Source organism: Osmerus eperlanus, chromosome 26 (assembly GCF_963692335.1).
Source record: "Osmerus eperlanus chromosome 26, fOsmEpe2.1, whole genome shotgun sequence".
NCBI classification, from domain to species: Eukaryota; Metazoa; Chordata; class Actinopteri; order Osmeriformes; family Osmeridae; genus Osmerus; species Osmerus eperlanus.
Genome location: NC_085043.1, coordinates 3,618,824 through 3,644,547, shown reverse-complemented (window position 1 = coordinate 3,644,547; position 25,724 = coordinate 3,618,824). Strand labels below are relative to the sequence as shown.

The 25,724-nt window shown below is 39.5% G+C and overlaps 1 protein-coding gene and 1 long non-coding RNA gene across 2 annotated transcripts in view; both read left to right on the top strand.

The window, feature by feature from the left end:
* The window catches only part of LOC134012989 (uncharacterized), a 354,410-nt gene that overhangs the window by 204,851 nt on the left and 123,835 nt on the right, over positions 1 to 25,724 (top strand). The window lies entirely within an intron of this gene.
* The window catches only part of apc2 (APC regulator of WNT signaling pathway 2), a 70,801-nt gene that overhangs the window by 14,504 nt on the left and 30,573 nt on the right, over positions 1 to 25,724 (top strand). The window contains exons 3-5 of the mRNA XM_062452810.1: positions 12,513 to 12,603; positions 12,913 to 13,225; positions 14,380 to 14,488. Of these exons, the coding sequence (XP_062308794.1) occupies positions 12,513 to 12,603; positions 12,913 to 13,225; positions 14,380 to 14,488 (513 nt within the window). The remainder of the gene's footprint in view (positions 1 to 12,512; positions 12,604 to 12,912; positions 13,226 to 14,379; positions 14,489 to 25,724) is intronic.

Below are 25,724 nucleotides of genomic sequence, written 5' to 3'. Positions count from 1 at the left end.
CGCGCTGTTTCTGTGTCTGTAGCTTTAAATGCTAATGAGGAGGAGAGAGGTGGCACCATGCGCTAATGTTTACAATGGATGTATCGCAATGGCTCGTAGCCCCTTGCTGTAAGATGCCTCGAATTTGCAAATTCTGATCACCCTGGTTTGCAGAGGTGCACACTCATAGCCATTTCAATGAGGGGAAAGGCGGATATCGCGCGCGCCCTAACACCAATAGCAGAACGGTTATCCAAATAACAAAGAAGTGTACAACACTCGCGTTACAGCGTGTGTATTCACACACATACTTGATGCTATCTACCTTCACATTAGCGACAGTAACTTAGCTGTTAGCTGCAGAGCTAATGTTACAGCCACATAAGGGTAGCAAGCTAGGTAACCATATACAGAAAAGCAACAAAATGATATAGTGTTAGTTAACTTACTTGTCCGACGTTTGTAGCTGGACCAAGGAGAGTTAATACTGATTAAAAATTTAATTTCAGCAAGGCCAGCTTTGTATTGGCTCAAGTTGAGGAAACAGATCATGGCTGAAATGTTTGGTGCAGACATACAAAACTTTGGGAGGTTGTGTCGGCGCATTTCCAGAGAAAATAAAATGAAGACACTAGGTCTTCAGAGGCTCGGATGAAGGAACTGTAAAATACTTTTGTTTTCCTTTGTACATCCAAACTGAGCAAATGTAATGCTTGTTCGTTTGCAAGCCATGATGTCTCTGGAGGATAAAAACACTTGCACGGTCCTCAGTTTCTTATGGGCAGGCCAGATTCTCTGGGCGGGCAAAGCAGAGAGAGGGGAGGTAACCTTCCTCCTTGTGACGTCACAAGGAGAGGATTTTCAAACCGAGCGTTTGAGCTTTCATTTTTTCAAAGGCAGAGAAGAATCCCCAGGGCTTGGTTTACACCTATCGAAATTTATAGCCACTGGGGGACATTTTACTGTTTTAAATTTCTTGCATATTACAAAACGTGTTGAAGAAAAATAATCAAAATAATAAACAACATGTTTAGGATCAATAAATACTCATAATTTGTTCTTGTTTACCTAAGATTCCAGTTCAGTTGTGGGCACGTCATGCGTGATGTGATTTGATTTTGTTCACGGTGCAGCCAGTTTTTCCTAGGCTACTTATAGGCGGTTAGGTAATCAATGGTTCTCTGGTGAAAATTATTATTAATAATAAAATTATACTAAATGGAGAGCAGGTATATTTGCCTCTTTTTTTTGTTGATCCAAAAAATGATCTGATCTGTGACTCAACTGGATCGGATCAACAGTTTTGGTCCGTTGCACCACTAATCAGAAATATACTGTATATATGTATGTGTATGTATGTATATTAGGCTATATATATTTTATAACAAGGTACCTGGATGGTGCATGCATGCAGGGGCGGTGCCAGAGAATTTAATGCAGAGAATATAATGAAAAAGCTGAGGGTGTGCTAGATCATTGACAGGGGGAGCTGCGCAATTATATATATATATATATTATATAAATACTATCAGGGCCAGAGTGGGACCCATTTTCAGCCCGGGAGTGTAATGGCCAAAACCAGCCCATCCCCACCAGGGGCCGAGCCATACGTTGAACATTCGGGGCTTAACCCGAACCTAGGACCTAGTCAAGGTTTTTAAGTGAGCTGAAATCGGAACTTCACATTAATGCGAGCGAGCGAGATTTTTTGCATTAATTTCAGTGCAAAATAATTTTTGGAGCTTTATGTAATATAAACATTACGTTGGACTCATATTGTTATATTTTCGGGAAATTACGACCCAAATTTTTACCTGAAAGATTCAGGGCATTTGAGAAAACATATTTTTCCCACCTTTGCAGGAACCTAGATTTATGAAGTGACAGATCTTTCTTTTTTTATCTGGCTTTTTCTGTTCCTCCTGGCATCTTTTCCCTTCCCAGTTTAATCTTGCTAACTCCCTCCACAACAATAAATGATGGTTTAGGGTTGTCTCCATGAAAAAAACCTTGGTACACGCACTTGTGTTTGAGAAAGAAAGCATGCGCAACAAATATCAATTGAATAGGAAAATGTGTCCAAACTTTTGACTGGTACTGTAAATCCAAGACGATGTTACTGATGAAATACTAGCTAGCTAAGAAAAAGACAATATGTACCAGAGCATTGGCAATTTGACTAGAATTGATGATGTGGAGGTTGAACAAGTACTTTAGAGGGTGACATATTTTCAATTGAGAAATACCGTATTTCTTCGAATAAACGCCGCCCTCCTCGAATGAACGCAGCCCTCGAATAAACGCCGCACCAAAAATGAACGTTGTGTAATAAATGCCACCCTCGAATAAACGCTGCACCAAAAAAATGAAAATTATTATTTAATTGTAGTGCTGTCAGTTAAACGCGTTATTAACGGCGGTAATACAAACCCATTTTAACTGCGTCAATTTTTTTAGCGCAAGATTAACGTTCTTTTCTTCGTTTTTTTCACATGCTGTTGCAACAACTACTGACGTTAGAAAACTACAACACCACACCGGATCTAGCTAGACCGGAAACAAAACAACAGGCACGCCACACACACTTGTTTGGGCTTGCGAGCCGGCTAAAGAGTAGTAGGATAACGTTACGTTTTGAGTGGATGGCAAGCGCAAGACGCCGAAATGGATGCCAATAAGATTCTGAATGGAAAGTTTACTTTAAAAAAGTTGCTAAATGGTTACATTGACAAGACCAAAGTGATCTGTGTGTTTTGTCGTTGTGAACTGAGTTATCATCGCAGCATGTCCAGTCTGAAATACCACTTGATGGCCAAGCACACAGCTGATGCGAATTCTCCGCCCCCTCGTCAAAGCCAGGCGATTGCAAAGTTGTTTTCAATAAAAAACATTTGCACCAAGCAATCCGATTCACTTTTCCATGTTGATAAGAGCATTAAAATGAGAAAAAATAATGTGACAAAAAGAAATCAAGGGACATTTAGAATAGAGAAAAATGTGCGATTAATTGCGATTAATCACGAGTTAACTATGACATTAATGCGATTAATCGCGATAAAATATTTTAATCGTTTGACAGCACTATTTAATTGGTTAAATTCAACCCCAGTATTTATTACACATGTACATAACTTTCTGCACAGCTTTCTGTTTGAAAGCTAACATGTATGAACGTTTCGGCTTGCTGCTTCAGATTTCTACACAATGTAGAACACTTGTATTTGAGACAGTTGTACTACCAACGCACACCTAATTGATAGCCAATGAGAAAGGGAGTTGGCGCACTCATAGACAAACAAAGAATAGACAAGGATGTCAGGGTAGTAAATGAAACCTGTGTTTTTAGCTGCATGATTCATTTATCACAATGCCAGCAACAAAGTTGTCTATGGCTGCACTGCAGCTACAATTCAGAAAATCTGTCTTACTAATTAAACGCTGCCCTAGAATAAACGCCGCCCCCGAATAAATGCCGCACCAAAAATGAACGTTATTTAATAAACGCTGCGGCGTTTATTCGAAGAAATACGGTATACAGTATAAGTACCAAAGCCATTGAGAAGCACTGTCACCACCATTTGCATCACGGGCACAGTTATCTATAATTCCAGAAATCTGTATGTCACCGACATCGTGGGCACTGTGCCCTATCTATAATTCAAAGAATCTGTGTGCCACCAATTTTATCACGGTCACTGTGAATATATAGTTCAAGTAATCTGTATTTGTGTGTTTCACTGGCATCTTAATCACCGACTGTATCACAGGCACAGTGTTTTGAGAACAGCAGCATTCTCACCACATTGGCAAACCACATTATTTAAGTTTTTCTACTTATCTTCAGGTGTATTTTAATCACCATGACCCTGGTCTATATCAAAATCAAATCAAAATGTATTTGTATAGCCCTTTTTACAAGCAATGTTACAGAGGGCTTCACATACGCCCATAGAACTGCCCCTCAACCAACCTAAACCCTCAAGGAAGACAAGGAAAAACTCCCAGAAAAACTGGGATGCAATTCAGTGAGGGATCCCCTCCTAAAGAGACAGTTGGTGAAACAGAGGAGCAGAACACAGGCACAGGTCTATACAGGTTACTGCACTGTCTGCTCCTTTGTGCCACCACTGGCACCTCTTTATTTGCCTGCCAAATAATACATTGCCCATGCTGTTTAGAGGCAAAGTATGTAACGACTGCTATATTTGGAAAATGATTTCTACATTTTAGATAAGTATTAACTGTGTGCAGAGCTAGCCATCTGAATAGCTATTGTATGTAAAGCTAAACAGCTTTCTGCTACTTAAGCATGATCTTTTTCTGAAAAACATTCTTATGTTGACTGATTGTTTGTTACTTTAGCTGCCATTCTTTCTGCTGGTATATCAAAACACATTAGTGTAATTAGTTAAGACTGAGATGATGTACGTGTGACGATAATGTGTCAGTGGCATGTGGAGACTGCAGTAAGTCCCTTTTCATTGCTCGTCACTGCTACTCTGGTTTTCTCTCTTTGCTTGTGTCGGTTGCAGGTGGGTCCGTCCCCTTAAGTTTTTCCCTTCTAGTGATATTTTAAAGCATTTAGCCTACTCATATTGCATAATTCATTAAGAACCCCCTTTGAAACAAGCTATTGTAACAACGTTGTCACAGGCAGTATTTCAGATGGAATCTCAATTCAAACAGTACCATCTGCTAACTGAAAATATGCCCCCAAAAACGTAAATAAGCTTGACATTTATTTAGCGGGAAATGGCTAATTCAAAAGAAGTTTGCTACAAGCAAGCAAGCTAGCTGCTGTTGCTAGTCAAACTTCACTGAAGGGATTGTTTGAATGCGCCGGAAATGAGAAACGTTTCTTTTGACATAAAGTTTAGGCTGTGGCATTGAAGACAGCGACGCACCACACAAGCTTGAGTTTAAATACATTATTTAATGTGACATTACTTACTGGACATGCTTGTCTTGATTTGCTTAAATGTACATGTATGATGCTGCTAGTATACACGGCATGATACGATACTCGCTGTGCAACAGCACATTTATGCACGTCGTATCCATGAATCGTTGCTAACGTGTGCTGACGTTGTGACGTTAGTTCCCTTTGTTGACACAAGGCACAAAACGTTATTTCAGCCTAAACCGTGCAACGGAACGTAAATAAAAATACAAGCAACTCAATCGCTACCAAGACTAAACTTTTGACACCGACTTTGTCTATGTAGTCCAAATATTGAGGGATCCTTAGGGGGGCGAAAATAAATAAAAAAGAATAAATATATATGAGAGAGAACAAAGGCTGTGCCCTTGCCGAAGGCAAAGCACACCCAATAATAAAGAATAAATATATATGTGAGAGAACAATGGTTGTGCTCGCCGAAGGCGTGAGCACACCCAATTAAATAATTGAATGGTTAAATACTTGAATAAATAAATAATTATATAATACAAAGCTTAAATAAATGACTAATTATATAATTTAATGCCTAATTGACATACAACATTTATACATACATAATGTATAAATTACAAATTAAATAAGACACTAAATATATAAATGTTACATGTATTTGTGTGTATATATATAGATGTACGTTTTCATGTGTTCATATTTATTTATGCTTTAATTTATCCACGGTGTAACTAAACAGCAAAATAAATCTGTCGTCCCTCCTCAAAAGTCAGCGGGCGGGTTAAAGTCTCTGATTGGTGAATGAACAGTATTACACACCAGGCAGGCTCAACCAGTCGATCAAGCTCTCTTCGATCCAGAGGGATCCTCTATCGTCTCACTCTGCAGCCTCAATAGGGGTGTGCAATACTGCAAAATGTGGTATCGATCCTATACCAAGTAAATACAGGGCCAGTATTGCCAAAACCAACACCGATACTTTTTACTTAGAAAAGCAGTTTATCTACTTTCGTGTCCAGGAAAGCAATGCCTCATAATTTATGAAGTGTATGCATCATCAATATGAACATTTGAATGAAAATTGAAAATGTGAATTTTCATGATTGAATGATTTTGTAAATTTTCCTTTCATTAATTGTTCATTGTTATTATGATCATCATAAAACACAGGACAAAGAGTTTTGTCAAAAATACTGTTAGTATAGTGTGCTGACGAGTCGTGTTACTGCACGTGCATGCCGGCAACAAATAACAGCATGGCAGGGGAGGGGCAAAGTGAGCTTAAGCTAAGTTAGAGGAGTGGCAAGGCCGGACTTACCATTGGGCTTGACTGGGCTCCAGCTCATGGGCCGCGTCCAGTAGGGGGCCCCGCCCGTTTACGTTCACGCGCAGCAGAGGACTGAGCTATTAGCCAGAAAGCTAAGTTATAGTGGCAAGATTCATAGGCAATAACTTTGAGTACGGTTGACAAACAGTAAATATAATTTGACAATATGTTTGACAAGAAGACTAGCTAGCTAAACAGCCATGTCATTGTCCCCAAATCAATATCAAGATTTTCAACAAGGTATCGGCCATATACCAGTACTAGGCTACAGTACGGCTGCAGCCTGTGTAGCGAGTTGAATAGCAAATGGATGTGAGATGATCGCATCAAAGTTGACATATTCTCCAAACAGTAATTATAATTTGACAGTATGTTTAACAACAATACTAGCCAGCTATCCAGCCATGTCATTTTCCCCAAATCAAATCAAGATTTTTACGAACAAAATAATCGGCATGTCGTGTTGGCCACAGCCTGTCTGAAGTAGATTGACTAGCGAGGTGAATAGCGAATGGGATGTGAGATGAGCGGTTACGTGACACTGACACAGTAAATTCAGAAAACTAACATTTTCCAAATAGGTTAAAATAAATATTGAAGTCACTCATTGTTGTAATTACATATTAGCTTGTTAAAGTCTTTCAAAATTGTAAACGGAGGTTTTGTCCCTGTTGTTATGGTTAGCTAGTTATTTCAGACACTTTGTACAGGCTCATACTATCAAAGAGTATAGAAGAATGGGGGGTCAGATGGCTGAGTGGTTATAGAATCGGGCTACCAATCAGAAGGTTGCTGGTTCGATTCCCGCTGGATAAGAGGGTCTACTAAATGTAAATGTAAGAATAATAGTCAATATAAGTTATTTGATACTATGTAGCCAGCGCAATAATTTAGAACGGTGAAAAGACCGTTTTGCTGGAACTACTTAGTAGGTGTACATTATCATCTGATAATGGACACCCCTGCAGCCAATCAGAATCGAGTATTCACCCAGACATTCACACAGATATAATGACTTAAAATATTTGTCATTGAATCGTTCATTCAGGAGATTCCTTCAAAAATGCAGATTCGGCCATGAAACAAATTAAGTATTTGAGTGAGTAATTGAATCATTCATTCAAACCAAGTTTTTATTTTTATAATTCAGATTAATTAAACATTTTAAATAGACTTCAGCAACATAATAAATTATGTTATTTTGTTTTTTGTTCAGAATCGTGATCTCTATTTTATTCTCAATTTATCCAGAATCGTGTAGCTCTAATACATAGCTTTGGTATCATTTTGTTCTATTTAACATTTAGTCATTTAGCATACGCTCTTATCCAGAGCGACTTACAGTAAGTACAGGGACATTCCCCCGAGGCAAGTAGGGTGAAGTGCCTTGCCCAAGGACACAACGTAATTTTGCGCGGCCGGGAATCGAACTGGCAACCTTCAGATTACTAGCCCGATTCCTTAACCGCTCAGCCACCTGAGTCATCTATAGAAGGTAGGGCCCGAAAATGAATGACAAGAGAAATCAAAACTTAAGTATCGATCTCATCACGCCAGTATCAATCAATACTGATACCACCGTTGGTATCGATACTATCGATAGCCTACTTTAGATCGATTCGCCCACCCCAGGGTTTGTACAGATACTGTATAATGAAATTCCAGTACTTTCAAGGACTTTTCAAGCACTATTTTGGGGGTTTTCAAGGACTACAATCAGAGATCTCATTTATCAAACATATACTTTATTTACTTTAAATTAATTCTTATTAAAAACATGTTATTCAATCAAGAGCAGCGAGTGATTTTCTCTTTTTCTTTTGTTCTTTGATTAACATTAATGAGACGGACAGCAGTGGGTTTATTAGACGTCTGTCTCTTTAAGACCTGACGCACATGTCGTGGATCTGACACAAATCCGGTTTTCTTCCAGCTCTTCACCTTCATTTAAGACTTTGAAACTCATTAAAGACTGCTTACGACAATTTTCGTCCTCAAGTAGGCCTAATCAATACGGTACTGGTGCGCACTGGCTGAGAAGAAGCGGCTTTTCTCTCAGTGTGTGAGTCTGGTGTTTGTGCAAAGAATGCCGCTTCAGACAGCGCTTTTTCAGAACCAGTCACGGAGCCAGAGGGGTGGCCGGGGTGGCACTGGACCCCCCTGATATTGGACTGGCCACTCCAGGTGCCACCCCAAAATGTAATTCGTTATCCCTGGCAATTGGATGCTGATTGACATTTAATTTATCTTATTAAAAGAAGCGTTTCTTTTGACATCTGGCAGTGCATTTTTTCAATCAAGGATATTTCCACAGTTCTTTTAACAAGATAAATTAAATGTCAATCAGCATCCAGTTACCAGTCAGTCACAAATCACTACGCCAGCATCTGATACAGCGCCAGCGACGGAAGACTAGAGCATCATATTACAGTTATTGTTTTAAGGTTTAGCATTGGGGTTTGAAGCTTCCTGAACAAAATGTTATGAAAACATGTAAGCCTACACAAAACTTTTCCGATTAAGCCTCACTTTAAAATGTTGATTCATGAGTGTTCTTGTTTTAATGGCTGTGGCTTTTTTTGTGTGAGTATACACTAATAGTTTTAATGTAAAAGATTCATCAAAGGATCTAACCTCTAACCTGATTAGACCCAGATTATATATTGATGAAAACAGAGTGACCAAAGTCTCTCCAGTTTGTCAGTACAGTACAGTGTGTGTAAGAAAGAAATGAGTTGCAATTCAGATGTAGAGACACAGTCTATTCATAGTAAATGTAGAATGTGATTAAAGTAACCCTAGTGGACCATACTAGGCCACACTGAAGAACTCAGGCTTAAGTAAATTTGAATTTCTATTTCTCATCAGCAATCATATGCATAATTTACACTGCTTGGATGCCAGGCTAAGGTTACACACACATTTTCAGTCTTGGTCTGTGGATCCCCTGAAGTAGCCCTGGCCACCCCTTGGCCACCCCCTATATAAAAGTCTGGTTCCGCCACTGTTCAGAACCAAATTGATTTCTACTTTGGCCCTTATCGTGCTTGAAAAACACTTAAATGAATTGAGAACATGATCATGGGATTCATGGGATCTTGGGCCCTGGGATCTTGGGAGTCAGGTGGCTGAGCGGTGAGGGAATCGGGCTAGTAATCCGAAGGTTGCCAGTTCGATTCCCGGCAGTGCCAACTGACGTTGTGTCCTTGGGCAAGGCACTTCACCCTACTTGCCTCGGGGGAATGTCCCTGTAATAATTAATAAGTATTTAGCCATTCAATTATTTAATTATTTATTTATTTAGTCCCCTATAATCCTCCATACGTACATACATCTACAGGCTCTTGCGCTTTCTCACATTCTGTGTTTTTCTGTCTGATATATCAAAACCTTATCAGTCCCAAAAAAATTACTACACTGTGTTGCTATTGTTAGGAAAACTATGTACTTTGAAAAATACTATCCAGGAATGTAAAAGCATTTAATTGAAAGTTTTTTTAGTTACCAAATAACTGAATAACATCATACTAATTATGTATTAGTATGATGGCGTTTTTCCATTGCGCAAATCTGGGGCCTCATGTATAAACGTTGCGTACGCACAAAAAGCTTGCGTACGCTGGTTTTCACGCACACTTTGTGATGTATAAAGATTTACTTGACGTGAGAATGTGCGGGCCGTCACGGAAAGTTTTGAGCAGACGTGAGAATGTGCGGACCGTCCGCAAAATCTTGTCTGGCTCTGTAACATGGCGAATTCTAACTGAAAAGTGCCGAAACTCACCAAACATTACAAAATAAAGTTTCCACTACAGTTTCTGTCATACGCAGGCATAACGTTAGTTATTCAAAAAACATATTTGGGCTACCTACGGTAATAAAAGTTTGATCATTAATGTGGATGATCACATCAAAATGCCAAAACCCAAAACGGGAAATGCTATATAGCCTTCTGTTTAATCCGCCACCACTTAATAACTTCTGTTAAACTTAAGGGTGTCAAACGAACAACAAAATCACTCAGGAAATGCATGTCACGCTAACCCTATAGCTGCCATGCTGTTACGATGCGCCACCACTCTTACATCGGACCATTTCTTCTTAATTTCTGCCATGGTCCGGTTCTCTGAACCCACAGCATTTATGGCCCTATAATAATAATAATGATTTTATTTGTAATGCACTTTACATTTAGCTAAATCTCAAAGTGCTACAGGTTAAAAACAAGAAAGGGCGCAAATAGTGATAGTTTTCCACTCCGCCGACTTTCTTTTGTCGCTAATACCTGATGACAGGCCGCCAAACAGGACACATTTTCTCGCCTCCACCTCTGTTGTCAGAACATCTCACAGTCACCGTATTTCTTCGAATAAATGCCACGGCGTTTAACGTTAATTTTTAGTGCGGCGTTTATTCGAGGGCGGCGTTTATTCGAAGAAATACGGTAATTCAGACAAAGAAATTACCTCCAGAGCGCATTATAGTCCATCTGCATATTCATTTATGGAAGGAGGCAAGGCGGGGTTAGTGGCTCGTTCACGTGCGGTCAATGTCGACCGATTATGTCATTGATTGTGATTTATAAAGGAAAGGTGCGCAGGACCTGGCATACGACCGGTTTTATACATGTGAATATTTCTGTGCGTAGGTACTTTTCGAGTTTTGGCCGTACGCCATCTTCTGGTATGAAAGCTGCGCAATCCTTTATACATGAGGCCCCAGGTACCTAATGCCTAGGCGCCGGTAGGTTCCAGGCGAGCCGAAGCGAAACCAAAAGGTTACTTGAAAAAACACTGCAGACTACTGATCGGTCAGAGAATTGTGACACTGGACTTACTGCACATACCCACCATTGTCATCTCCATTTTTATTGAAAAATATATATATTTCAAACCCAGTGTTTCCTCTATGTTGATTTCTGCCGCCACGGTATCAGAAATCGGGCTGTACAAAATTTTAGGCCGTCTATCAGGAATGAATGTTAGAGTGCATGTCGGAGAATAGCACGGACACACGCTTCATACCGCAGTTGAGATTGCGTGTGTGCATCCTTGAGAACTGTAAGTCGTATACTTATGTTGTCAGTTCATTTAAGCCTGTTATCTAGTTCTTGCAAATTTAAATTAAGTTAACTGGTGATTTTCGTTGTTCGTATTCTTCCCCTGCTAGCTAAATTGCACATGTCTGTTGATTCGATAGCGATTGCTGCCCTTGCTCACGTTTGTATTTTAGGTGCATTATTATGCTGAAGTAGTTTTAATTAATAAATAGTGGGTTTATTGTTATTATTTGCTACAGAATGCTTAGCTTATCAAGATCAAATGAAGCAGACAGTGTACATGCTTCAGAGTGGCTTACCTTAATCAATAGGCTAGGATACTGACCATTTACAATAAGTTGTTACGTCAATTATTAATTGGCAGCATTTATGCCATTTAGAACATATGAGTGTAAGGTGTCTTTAAGTAGCCTAACTTTATTGCTTTAGGGGAAATAGGACGAAAATATGTGCAATATTACATTAGCTATTAGACTATTACATTCACCTGCTCCGAAATACCCTCATAACATCTCCACCTTCAATCCAAACTAAGATAGTGTTAAGGGCGGGAGTGTTAAAAGGACTGTTGCCTGGTCTCTGCTTTCCACATTTGTGTTTCTTATATACTAGTGTAATAATTGGACCAATACGCTGTTCCTATTGGTCCAGAAGACGTTCTCAAAAGTTAATAAATCCGTTTATATACCTCCTGAAAGTTCGCAGAGGTAAATAAACGTTTTTACGGACCTAGCAACAAGCGGTTGCCTTGGAGATGTAGCCATTGACCTTAACAACGTGGCATCTGCTCGGCAACAAAGTAGCCTAAATGGCCAAAAAAAAACTAAAACAACCAAATATGGTTTTTGCACAAGTCCGCAAACGCCCCGCAATCGCTTCCCGTTCTAAAGAAGTATCTGAAGCAGACAGAAGACGAATTGATGTTGTTGATATGTTGCCTTGGAGATGTAGTGACGTCATCAGTGCAAGTGCAGCTGATTGCTCTGACAACATGGCGTCTGCTCCAGATTCAACCTGTTTCATTTGTGATCTTCCAAGTTCCCACGTATTGTTGTAGTATATAAGAAACCAAATGTTTACTCCTCGACAGGTCAGCAAACGCTTTGTCGCCTCGATTTGTTAAAACGTTTGTTAAACGAAACCGTAGGTCGAGGTTTACAAACAAATCGTTTTAACAAATCAAACTAATTTGGACCTGGACACTAGGGTTTCTTAAACACTCTTTCCTTCTGTAGGACATCCTGAGACAGTTACAGAGCAAACTGGAGCAGGAGGCTGGTACTTTAGCTTCCTCTGGAAGGGCAGATGTGTTGGATCAACTTAAAGGTATGGGTATGAGATCTAAGAAGATTCATGTTTTGAAAATACTTATAAATTCTTGATTGTGCACACTTCAACTAATTTACCGATTGATCTGATTGACGTAAGTCTGACACATCTGTTTGACTTTGTCCATTTAGCTTATGTCCCAATTTAGTATGTCGAAACACAGTATTGTATTTTGCAGAAGGAATTGAGAACCACTCACTTCAAACCCTTCAAAATAATTCTGAATTCTACACTCATACTCGCATAAAAAATAAAATAACGCAACCCCCCTTCCATTTTTCTCCTCGCATCCTCACAATATTCTAGAACTGCATATGGACCTCACCAACTACTACGAGCTAAAGCATCAGCCACACAACCTGCATGTTCTCTCAGACACCCTATCATGTCTGGCCAAACAGTCAGACGGGGATATAGAGACAACTCTCTCCTCCAGACTGGAGAGAACTAAGAGCCTTTTTAGGCCTTTGGCCCTTCAAAGCTCTAATCTGTCTGGGGATGACACAATAATGCACCCTGGTCACCCTCACATCCTGGAGGGAGCCCCACCCAAAAGAGCTGCGATTGGAGGAGAGTATCACATTACTGCCCAGTACTTGGAGGAGTTATGTAAAGAAAGGTGAGTGGCAGTTTATATAGATAAATACATTGTGAATTTGTACATGTTATGTTCAGCCCCTTAAAGCCTATCATTTAGAATTTCAAAGCCATCTAATCGCCTATTTAAGAAATGAAATCTACATGACAACTTGAGCTGCAAATTGATTTGTTTAGAGATTAGTAGTGGGAATAATTTCCTATACCTTTTTTGTGATGCATTTCTAATTCACACTATGATGTTGTTGCAACATCTTGTAAAACAGGTCTGCGGCATTTATCACTCTTATAACTGTGCATTTTTAGTTCTTGATTATCTACTGCACTAATTATGTGTACCTAATCCATCCGTTTGGTTACAAATCTGCTAACTGAATATAATTAAATGTCGATTAAGAGGTTTGACTACTTTCCAAAGGCTTTGTAGGTTTCGGCCATCCTACAGTGTTTTCCTGATTAGTAGGCCTACTTTGTTACCACAAATATAAGCAACATATCAATATAACCAACATACCAGTAAAAGGTTTGTCTTGCATTAAAGATCCCATGACATGCTGTTTTTGGATGCTTTTATATAGGCCTTAGTGGTCCCCTAATACTGTATCTGAAGTCTCTTTCCCGAAATTTAGCCTTGGCGCAGAATTACAGCCACTACGAGCAGTCCCACAATGAGCTTTCCTCAGGACGTGGCGTTTCTGTGTCTGTAGCTTTAAATGCTATGAGGAAGAAAGAGGCGGGGCTAACTGCCATGCTTCGGTCATTTGCAAGCCATGATGTCTCGACGAAAAACCAATATCGCGCTCGCACGGTCGTAGCTCATTTTCTCATTGGTGGGCCAAATTCTCTGTGCAGGCAAAGCAGAGAAAGGGGAGGTAACCTTCCTCCTTGTGACGACATAAGGAGAGGATTTTCAAAACCAAGCGTTTCAGCTTTCATTTTCTCAAAGGCGGAGAAGAATACCCAGGGCTTGGTTTACACCTATCAACATTTCTAGCCACTGGGGGACCAAAGGCATGCTAGGGGAACTCATATTAATGTTAAATAACCTCCTAAAGTGAACATTTCATGTCATGGGACCTTTAAAAAATAAGAAATACTCGAATACATAAATAATTGGTGACAATTGTTTTGTGTGGACATGCAGTTCTCCATGTTTAACTGAGATTTGACTTCCAGGACTATGCTGTTGAGTGAGATAGATAAAGAAGAAAGGGAGCGTTGCTGGTACTACACACAGCTCAAGGGATTGTCTCAGCGGCTAGCAGAGCTTCCATGTATTGACACGGTAAGAGCACTTTTACTCTTACACTGACTACATATTTGGTCATTCTAAATCAAGTCATTCTAAATAAGTATTTGCATAGAATATACTTTAATCATTTTATAAATGAAATATTATGACGCATGGAAATGTAGTCGCCGCAGAACAACTTCAGAGTATCCTTAAATTTTATGTTTTAATTTTAATATGTTACAGGCTATGACAGACAAAGCACAGCACACACTGTGTGTGTGTGCCACCAATTTTATCACGGGCACTGTGAACTATCTATAGTACTTAAATGAATAATAAATTATCTATGAGAAAAACTGCCACATTTGTAACTACAACTGACCATCTTGTTAAATAACACCTCTCCACATTTCTAACTAACTTCCAGTCAGTAATATGCAGAAAAGAGTCAATGTAAATGCCTGTTAAAATAAAGTCAAAGGTTTGGAGATACAAAATGACCATATACTCAAGGAGAACAAGGATCTTGAGGAAAGAGTGAGAGAGGAAGATACCATGAGGTGGTGTCTTCAAATCAAAGGCATAGAAGAGAAAAAAGGAGGCGAAGGCACGTTCATTTTCCGACTGTGCCTTTGCTTGGTGCAAGAAGCGCCATCACGTGTCAGTAACATCGTCCCTGTCTGAAGACTCGGGTCATTTGACAACCGCGCTATATGTAGGGAAAACCGTAGGCAAAATTGACCCATTAACTTCCTCTGCTGATTTTTTGCTGAAGTACCAGCCTAAACTACAAGCAGTTTATGATTTGAAACTAAATGCCAAGTGTAATGGCTGGCTAGTGTAACTAATCTTAAATTTGTGGGGAAAGGACGAAAGAAAGAAAGACCAGCAATTGCTCTTGGTTTTCTCTTAGCAGCAAACCATTGACTGATTTGACTGTACTTTACATACGCTATTAAACTGATTAATGACAGAAACAATAACTTGAAAAAAGCTTACTGCAGTCCTTGACAAGCTGGTGCTTGTGCCAGCTAGTGCCAAGCTTGCAACCAGGTTGGATTTTCATTAACTTGTATCCAGCAGGGGCGTTGTTAGACATAAAACTCTACTGGGGCACAGGCCCCTATTCATATCCCTTTTTTTTCTTTCAAGCTTGCTGCGCACAATGCACTACTAGGCTATAGAAACTCCCCTTGCTTAACCCACTATACACAGTTCAGGGACGCAAGTTTGATAGCAGCTTTGGCAGGGACATCAATAGTTAATGCGAGAGTGCAAAAAAAAATCGCATTCATTTGAGCGCAAATACTGTTTGTTTTTTTAGCTTCATGTAATATAGTTTTTATATTTTAGTCAAAATAATATAATTGGTAGGCCTATCATTTAGAAACGTTCTTTAGTTTTGTAATGTTTTCTTAGCCTATCAATTCTGACTTGTGTGCCGCGTCCGACACCTGGACTTCTGTGTGCGTGCTGCAGTGGCTATTTGGCAAGCTCAAAAGAGTGCGCTGACATGGAATTCTGCATGAATCGGTTTGTGTTTTCGGTTAAACTGCTTTAATTTTACAAGCGTTTGGGATATTGCGTTTATTTTTTTAAACGCAATATCCCATTATTATCAATCTAAATGAATGCATTGACGAATAAAGTAAATTGTTAAAACTCAAACTTTTGATTTTACTGGGGCACAGCAGATTTATACTGGGGCACGTGCCCCAGTAAAAAGGGTCTAACGACGCCCCTGGTATCCAGTCAGACAAATTGCATTTAGTCAGCAATTGGGCAACATTCCAGAGCTGTAACCAGGTAACAACCGTAGATACTAGCTAGCCACATTTATATACCAATTACAACACTTCTATTAAACTGATTTAATTTGGGTTCTGGGACGGGGGAATATTTAGATAAAATATCTGCAAAATAGGGACTCTGCACCAACTCCGAGTGTGGCACAGAGCTGCTAATATCTGACAGCGCTGTTATTCCAATAGCCCAGCAAATAGACAATGGACAAACCAGAAAGAATAATCAAAACACACAATATGGTAACTGGTACAGTTAGGTCCATAAATATTTGGACATTGACACAATTTTCATCATTTTGGCTCTGTATACCACCACAATGGATTTGAAATGAAACAATCAAGATGTGCTTTAAGTGCAGACTTTCAGCTTTAATTTCAGGGTATTTACATCCAAATCAGTTGAACGGTGTAGGAATTACAATACATTTTATATGTGACCCCCCCCTTTTTAAGGGACCAAAAGTAATTGGACAATTGGCTGCTCAGCTGTTCCATGGCCAGGTGTATGTTATTCCCTCATGGGAGTTCGTTATTTCATTGACAAGGAGCAGATAAAAGGTCTAGAGTTCATTTCAAGTATGGTATTTGTGTTTGGAATCTGTTGCTGTCAACTCTCAATATGAAGTCCAAAGAGCTGTCACCATCAGTGAAGCAAGCCATCGTTAGGCTGAAAAATCAAAACAAACCTATCAGAGAGATAGCAAAAACATTAGGTGTGGCCAAATCAACTGTTTGGTACATTCTTAAAAAGAAAGAACGCACTGGTGAGCTCAGCAACACCAAAAGACCCGGAAGACCACGGAAAACAACTGTGGTGGATGGCAGAAGAATTCTTTCCCTGGTGAAGAAAAACCCCTTCACAACAGTTGGCCAGATCAAGAACACTCTCCAGGAGGTAGGCGTATCTGTGTCAAAGTCAAAAATTAAGAGAAGACTTCACCAGAGTAAATACAGAGGGTTCACCAAAAGATGTAAACCATTGGTGAGTCTCAAAAACAGGAAGACCAGATTAGAGTTTGCCAAAAAACATCTAAAAGACCCTGTACAGTTCTGGAACAACATCCTATGGACAGATGAGACCAAGATCAACTTGTACCAGAATGATGGGAAGAGAAGAGTATGGAGAAGGGAAGGAACTGCTCATGATCCAAAGCATACCACCTCATCAGTGAAGCATGGTGGAGGTAGTGTTATGGCGTGGGCATGTATGGCTGCCAATGGAACTGGTTCCCTTGTATTTATCGATGATGTGACTGCTGACAAAAGCAGTAGGATGAATTCTGAAGTGTTTCTGGCAATATTATCTGCTCAGATTCAGCCAAATGCTTCAGAACTCATAGGACGGCGCTTCACAGTGCAGATGGACAATGACCCGAAGCATACTGCGAAAGCAACCAAAGAGTTTTTTAAGGCAAAGAAGTGGAATGTTCTGCAATGGCCAAGTCAATCACCTGACCTAAATCCAATTGAGCATGCATTTCACTTGCTAAAGACAAAACTGAAGGGAAAATGCCCCAAGAACAAGCAGGAACTGAAGACAGTTGCAGTAGAGGCCTGGCAGAGCATCACCAGGGACGAAACTCAGCGTCTGGTGATGTCTATGGGTTCCAGACTTCAGGCTGTCATTGACTGCAAAGGATTTGCAACCAAGTATTAAAAGTGACAATTAGATTTATGATTATGTTAGTTTGTCCAATTATTTTTGGTCCCTTAACCTGTTTACGCTCCTGTTTCGCCCGCGAGACAAAAATGCTGCCTCCCCCTTCCTCAGTTACGACGCACTAAATTCTAAAAAATATATTTTTTAGACGCTACACATGTTATACATCGTTGGAAAGCTACGATTCTTGTGCTTCCATTGAAATAAACCAATTCAAGATCAAGTCGCAATAGCAAGCAAAGTCAACGTCTTTTTCCGGTGAACATTCCTTCAACAATGCCAAAGAAAAAAGTTGTACTCACCCTAAGTTGTTCAAATAGGTCCAGGTGTGCAAATCATGCCATCAAAACTTGATCTGCGTAAGTCCCAAGGGTTCAAAGTATCTAACCATGTAAAGTAATTCGTCCAAATACAATGTTTTACGTTCATGAATAGCCATTATCCTTTGTTTCATTATGCAAGTTAGCCGAAGGAAGAAACAACTTGTTCACATAAAAGTGTTATTTTCTCCGATTTATCAACGGAGTATTTACAAAATGAAGGTCTCAAAATGTCCGTTGAACCCTCCCCTTTTGATTGACACCTTGTTCGACCCAATAGGAGCTTCCATGCCCCGTTGACAGCCCTCTAAAGCCAACTAGGTCTGTGCGTCCTGCCCCCCCCCGCCCCCCCCCCCCCACACTCGTTCTAAACAAATTTCTCGAACTGGCTTCGACTGGCTCTGAAATTAGCTCGTTAGCCTTGTAGCTGACAGCTAGCTGAAAATGCCAATACCTCATTTGTATGCGTCTGTGGAGCCTTCAAAATAACAGTCGATTGCGCAATATGGTTGACAGAATCAGTGTTCTTTGTGCGCCAATCCTTGGAATCAGATAAAGCACTCCAATGTGTTCATGCTTCAGTTTTTGTGTTTCAGTATTACTAATTAGGGATTTAGCTATTATATATGATATTTCTAAGTACCAGAGATGGGCCAGAGATAACAATTATGAAAAATAATACCTTTTTATTTGACCTTGACCTTGGTTACAAAGGGTCATTTTGGAGTCTCCAAAAGACCCTTTTAGAAAATTCCTGGATGTACTCTTATAAAAACATGTGTCAAATATGAATATATTGTGGTATTATGTTTGACTTTTGATTTGAATTGGGTAAGGCTTCAACCTGTGGTCCAATTTAGTCTTCCAGATAATACCTACCACCTCTAGGCCTCTTCAGGCCTCTGTTTTCAAAACAAAATCTAGGCGGAAATAGAAATTTTCACTTTCCTTGTGTTCAAGCTTCTATTACTCAACACTAGAAGGACTGACAGGGGTCCTGACAACAGGGGACATAACTTCAGAGTGTCAGCTTTCAAAAGAGATCATTTACATGCATGTACTCCAAATGGTTCAAGAACAGCTTCCAATTTACTTTGGGTATGCTGTTTAGGCGTTTTCAGGCAAATTTAACAGGAACATGAAAAGGTTAAAAAGGGGGGGGCCACATATAAAATGTGTTGTAATTCCTACACCGTTCACCTGATTTGGATGTAAATACCCTGAAATTAAAGCTGAAAGTCTGCACTTAAAGCACATCTTGATTGTTTCATTTCAAATCCATTGTGGTGGTATACAGAGCCAAAATGATGAAAATTGTGTCAATGTCCAAATATTTATGGACCTAACTGTATAAGAAACAGTCTAACCATGCAGGCTGCGAAACTGTATTTTAATGCAATGATTATCCCCCATCTGACCTACTGTTTAACCAGCTGGGCACAACGTTAAGATCTATCCATATTCTCCATAAACAAGCTTTAAAAACACTTGATAAAATTTAAAAAAAAAGTCACAATCACTGCAATATCCTCATCAAACATAATATCTTGAGGTGGGAGAATCTTGTTAAATTCGCTGATGTGTGTTTGGTTTTTAAAATTTTCAATGGTATGGCTCCACCTCCGCTAGTGATTTGATTAAACAGCGCACTCAGAGTGGCAGACACACTAGATCTGCTTCAAGAGGTGATTGTATTATTTCACATAGGTCTAGCTCTTTTAGCAAATCAGCATTTTCTGTAAATTCAGCACACACTTGGAATGCTCTGCCATCACACATACGCACAAAAGACACATACATAACATTCAAACATAGCCTTAAGGAATGGCTTGTTGCCAATCAGGTATGCAAGCATTGATGTACTGTCTGTGTGTTTGTCGTGTTGATGTATGTAATGTGCCTCAGTGCTATATATGTGCTTGTACTGCAGGTACACTTTTCTGTTGCTTATATCTGAACTGGGTGTGTCTACGTTACTGTATGTTTATTGACTTATTTTAACCTTAGTATGTTATTTGATATTTTGTAATTTTAGGCTGCCTTTAAACATCTGGCCGGGGACAGCAGACGAAAATTAGCCTCTCTGGCTAACTCTGGCGCACTTACAGTTTTGCTGTTAATCAGTGTGCATTGTCCCTGAAATAAATGAGAGAAAAAAAATACTACTAAAAATAGTTTGTACACTTGAAAAGCACCAAGGTCCTCCAAGGATCAGTGTATTTGCGGAAGACTTTCTGAGTTAAAGTGTGTAGCTGAAGAGTACTGCAATAATACAATGGATTTAATAAGGGATAAGAAAGATACATCTTTTGAATACAATGTGGGTAAATGGGAATTTATGAAATTCAAAATCTGGGAGCTTTCCATAAAATTCAGCAAGAAGCTTAACAGAAAAAAGAGCATATGAAAGTAATTGATTCGGGGAAATTGCCCAGTGTTGTAGTATTAAACCGGATTTACATTGTCAAGGAAAAGAACAGAGTGATGGAGCTTCATGGTAAATTAGATTGTCTTTATCTTGAAAAAGCGCAGGGTGCTTTTATAAGATCCCAAATGGATTGAGGAAGGGGAAAATGATTCCTTATGTTTAGTCACAAAAGACAGCATGTGATGGTAAGCATGAAACAAGACTTAATTACCCTGATCCCTACATCTGACAAAGATGCAAGATATGTAGACGATTTGAGAACAATCATTTTGCTTAATACCGATTCTACAATATCTTCTGGAGGTATTGCTGCTGGACTGAAAAAAGGTATTTCGACCATAATTAGTAAGACACAATCATGCTTTTTGAATGGGAGATATATTCACAATAACATACGATTGGTCTTAGATGTACTTGATTATAATAAGGTGGTTCAAAAAAGTGGCTTTCTTATTTTTTTATAAGGCATTTGATTCAGTTTAACACACTTTTATTTTTTTAAACCGTTTCATTTAAATTTTGGATAAAGATTTATAAATGTAATTCAAATGTTATAAGGGAATTAAGAGCTCTGTTTCCCTAGGACATGGAACTTTTGAGATCCATGTCCAAGATTTGATCAAGAATATTGGTATTGAAGGGTTAAATGTGATGGGTAGGCAAGTAATAATAAGTCAGCTAGCAGACGACAACTTTATTATTATTAAATGAACATCAAATTCCCACAGCACAGCCTTACAATCTATTAACCAATTTTTCTAAAGCTTCAGTTTTAAAATTAAACGTAGACAAATGTGAAATGTTAACTTCACACTTCGGCAATCATTATACAATATTAAAATTAAAAGGGAAGTTAAGTATTTGGGGATTTTTTATAGGACTTGAAATTGACTTTTTTACTTGATAGAACTGGTACAAAAAAAAAGGCTACAACATTTAACCTAATGCATTAAACAATGATAAACAATGATTTCAGAATGATACAAACCTACATAGCCTACGTTAAACATATGCCTATAGGTAGTTTGTGATTTCCAATGTTTAGGCATCAGGCATATAGGCCTATATCTCAGTCTAAATCATCCCAGTATAATTATCATAGCTACATAATTGTTAACAGTAGCTTACAATTGCAAAACAAACCTAAATCCATACATCTATCCTCCATTTTCTCGACACAAAAACCATGTTAAGTTAGGCTGCTGGATAATGTATTGATTGGCTATTTATAAAACAATGTCCAAAAAATTCAATTTAGATGTGTTTAGAGGGTGTCTGTTTTTTATCAATGAAGTAAACGTCTATAAAAAAGGACCTCGACCTATGTAGCCTATCGTTCACGTCAATCATGGTGTGTCATTTTATTTTGATGAAGTGATGGATGAGGGAACTGCTTAAAGGGAACATTCTTTCTGGAAGAAGTCCGTGGCCGTGAACATTGCGTTTTCCCATGGTGGATCGATATGATCCATGTTCTACCCTCGGGCTGCTTAAGAATAGGGTAGACGCACAATTAGCTTGACTACTTAAATCGAACTCAAATTAGTAGGATTGCGTGAGCTGAAATTGGCCTTTATGGAACCGCTTTAGCCACGCTTGACTTGTTAAGCTAATTCAAGTCAGGTTTGGGACTTGAAGTCCAGCTTTTTTGAGCGGCCTTTATGGAACAGGCCTCAGGTCCCCAGGAGGTTAGGATTGGCCACCTGATTGACGTAATTACAAATTGGTAGAAGATGCAAGTAAGACATATGTAAAGACAAGATCGAGATTAGAAAGAGAACAAGGGGAGGTGAAAAAGCCATAATAATAAAAAAAAGCTTTACAAGACAACGTGGCAAAATGTGTCAAACCCAGAGACTTGTTAAAGAGGAAAAGAAGCTTGCAATTTGAGACTGAGAGTGAAGGGACAGAACAAGCGCTAGAAGATAGGCTACAGTGCCAAGGAGTCAAGCGTACATAACAAACAAACATAACGTATTACGTTGTCTACAAACCACAATCCAATTTAATTGTCTAGGAATTGTGTGAGGTTATGGTTTAAAGCATAAACAATATGAAATATAGCTGCAAGCAGCGATGCGGGTTCCTCCGCAAAATGGCAAAATATTATAAACATGTACACTGTTGAAGATGGAGAGATGGACAACAAGAGAGCAAAACTACTTCATGTTTGGCCAACAACAATAGGCTGAATGGGGATTTGAACTCATGGGAATAAGGTTTCAAGTCAGTCTCTCTATCCTCTCTGCTACACACCAACTGTTGAGATTTTATGAATAGAAAGGGCAGAGTATTAGCTTTGGTCAGCTTTGGGACAAAGGTTAAGAAACGGTTGACATTTCAAGGTAAAATTGCATGAAATTGCGCATGGTACATCAGAATAATGTCACCTTGAAGCCAATAAGGTTTGAAAAACCATCAGTCAAAATGATATTTGATATATTGACACAAAGATATTGAGGCAATGTGGACATTTACATAAATACACCCCTTTCAGACATTTTGTATTGCATTTCTCATTCCATTTCACCCTATATAAAGACACATCTGCCCGGCCAGCACACTATCCCCATCCATGCTGTTTCCCTCTCCCAGCGCAGGTCACGCCAAAGGAGAAATGCTGCAGCAGCCGCATGAGGTTTACATGTAGTCCAAAAATGGCCACCCACAATCAGAACATATTAACCACAACTCTGTTTTCTAACTTTCTCAAAGATTGCTTGAAAACCACAGCTGTTGACTCTTCTTGAGTAGATCTCTTTCCAGAACCTCAGTCAACCCACAATCAAGAATAACCTCGTAGGCAACTTGTCTAGGGCATAGCACACAATCAGATCCTTGCGAATACTGCTTGTGATGGTAAAGTAGCCGACACTCTGTTCCCATCAAACTACACAACATGCACACTCAGGGTGACCAACAAGATTATATTAACTAACAAACAAAAACATTACAAACATCTAACTGAACGAACACAACAACTGAAATCCCTCGCATGGCTGTTGTAACCTAACTATTTTCCACAAGTCTTTGCGTTTTTTGACATGCCGCACTGCATGCTGGGTACCCAAGAGCGCTGACGCTGATTATCTAGCTGTGTTCCGACTGCGTGATATGACGAGATGCTAGTGACGCGCTAAGGTCTCGGAGTCTCCTGCATTAACAAGTTCTGCCCGATTTAGCGAGCAATTTTTACTAATGTTTTGTTAGCGATTGAATGGTAATGCAAGCTAGCTAAAAACAATGTTAGTTAGCTTGGCTAAACTGTTTTTCATAGCAACATAAATCAACAAATCAGATCAGTCGAACTTTATTCAGAAGGGTGGGGGATGGCGGGAACATTAAAAGTGTAGGGTACAGTAAAAGTGAAATGGAACGCGTCTTTCTGCCTTGAAGCTGCGTGCGCATCATCATCAAGACCCCATATGTAAAGATAACATCCAAGCTAACAATTTCGCCAAATCTGACTGCAGCTTTGTATACCATATGTACTGTGTTATGGTTGTTTGAGTTAAACAACTTGCTAAATGAATTAAATGTCTGTTAAATGTCAAATCCAACTATAAATGTATAAAAGAGAGAGTTCCAATCAAATCTGATTTTTTTTTTTAAACCTAGAGGTTTAAAATGCTACCTTTGCCTAAACTGACATGCACCAAGCCAGAGAACTGAGTTTCAACATCCATTTACACATTTAGTCTCTATTTGTTACTCTACTCTTAAGGCATGTTTAAATTAATGTCTGCACCTCTCTGTCACCAACTGTCTCTGGAGTGGGGGGTGTGGGCTTCACAGGGTGTCTACAGAAGAAGAATCAGAATCAGAATGGGATTTATTCGCCATGAAAGTTTGCACAGACAAGGAATTTGCTTTGGCAGGAAGGTGCATACAATAAACATATAGGGACCTAAAATTTAAATATGTGGACTATCTATACTAAGGGTACATAAACTAGCAGTACTAAGTGGGATTAGAATTGAATTAAATATACAATAAAATAAAATATAAGTTGCCGTAAATTACAATATAAAAATACAAATATTACAAAAAATACAAATGTACAAGATACAATTTTGTAATGCAGTGCAAAAAGCAGTGTGTTTTAAGCAGGAAGTCATTAGAGTCAGTGTGGTCCCTTGGCCTTGTTGAAGAGGCCAACAGCGGAAGGGAAGAAACTGTTTTTGTGGCGTGAGGTATTGGTCCTGATGGACTGCAGCCTTCTGCCGGAGGGGAGTGACTGAAACAGGGAGTGTCCAGGGTGGGAGGAGTCGGCCACAATCTTCCTCGCTCGCCTCAGGGTCCTCGAGGTGTGCAGGTCCTCGAGGGTAGGCAGATTGCAGCCAATCACCTTCTCAGCAGTGCGGATGATACGCTGAAGCCTGCTCTTGTCCTTGGCAGTGGCAGCAGCATACCAGACGGTGATGGAGGAGGTGAGGATGGACTCGATGATGGCTGAGTAGAAGTGCACCATCATTGTCTTTGGCAGGTTGAACTTCTTCAGCTGCCGAAGGAAGTACATCCTCTGTTGTGCTTTCTTGATGAGGGAGCTGATGTTCAGTTCCCACTTGAGGTCCTGGGAGAGGATAGTGCCCAGGAAGCGGAAGGACTCCACAGTGTTGACTGGGGAGTCACACAGGGTGATGGGGGTGAGTGGGGCTGTGTTCTTCCTGAAGTCCACAACCATCTCCACTGTCTTAAGAGCATTGAGCTCTAAGTTGTTCTGGCTGCACCAGGTCACCAGGTTGACCTATAGTCAGACTCGTCTCCACCAGAGATGAGCCCAATAAGGGTGGTGTCGTCTGCAAACTTCAGGAGTTTGACGGACGGATGACGGATGACGGTTCATTTATACGTTTATACAGGTATAAACAAGTTAAATGTAAGACTTTTTAAGACCTTTTAATACCACTTCCAAATGAAATTAAATACCAAACTTACGATGGAAATACAAATCAAAAGTGGAAATATACAGTAATCTTTCCAAGTAAACACTGATGTAATTGCTGTCCTAAATTATATTTATTATTACACTATGGTGGAAATGGTGGAGCAGAAACTAGCAATTCCATGAATC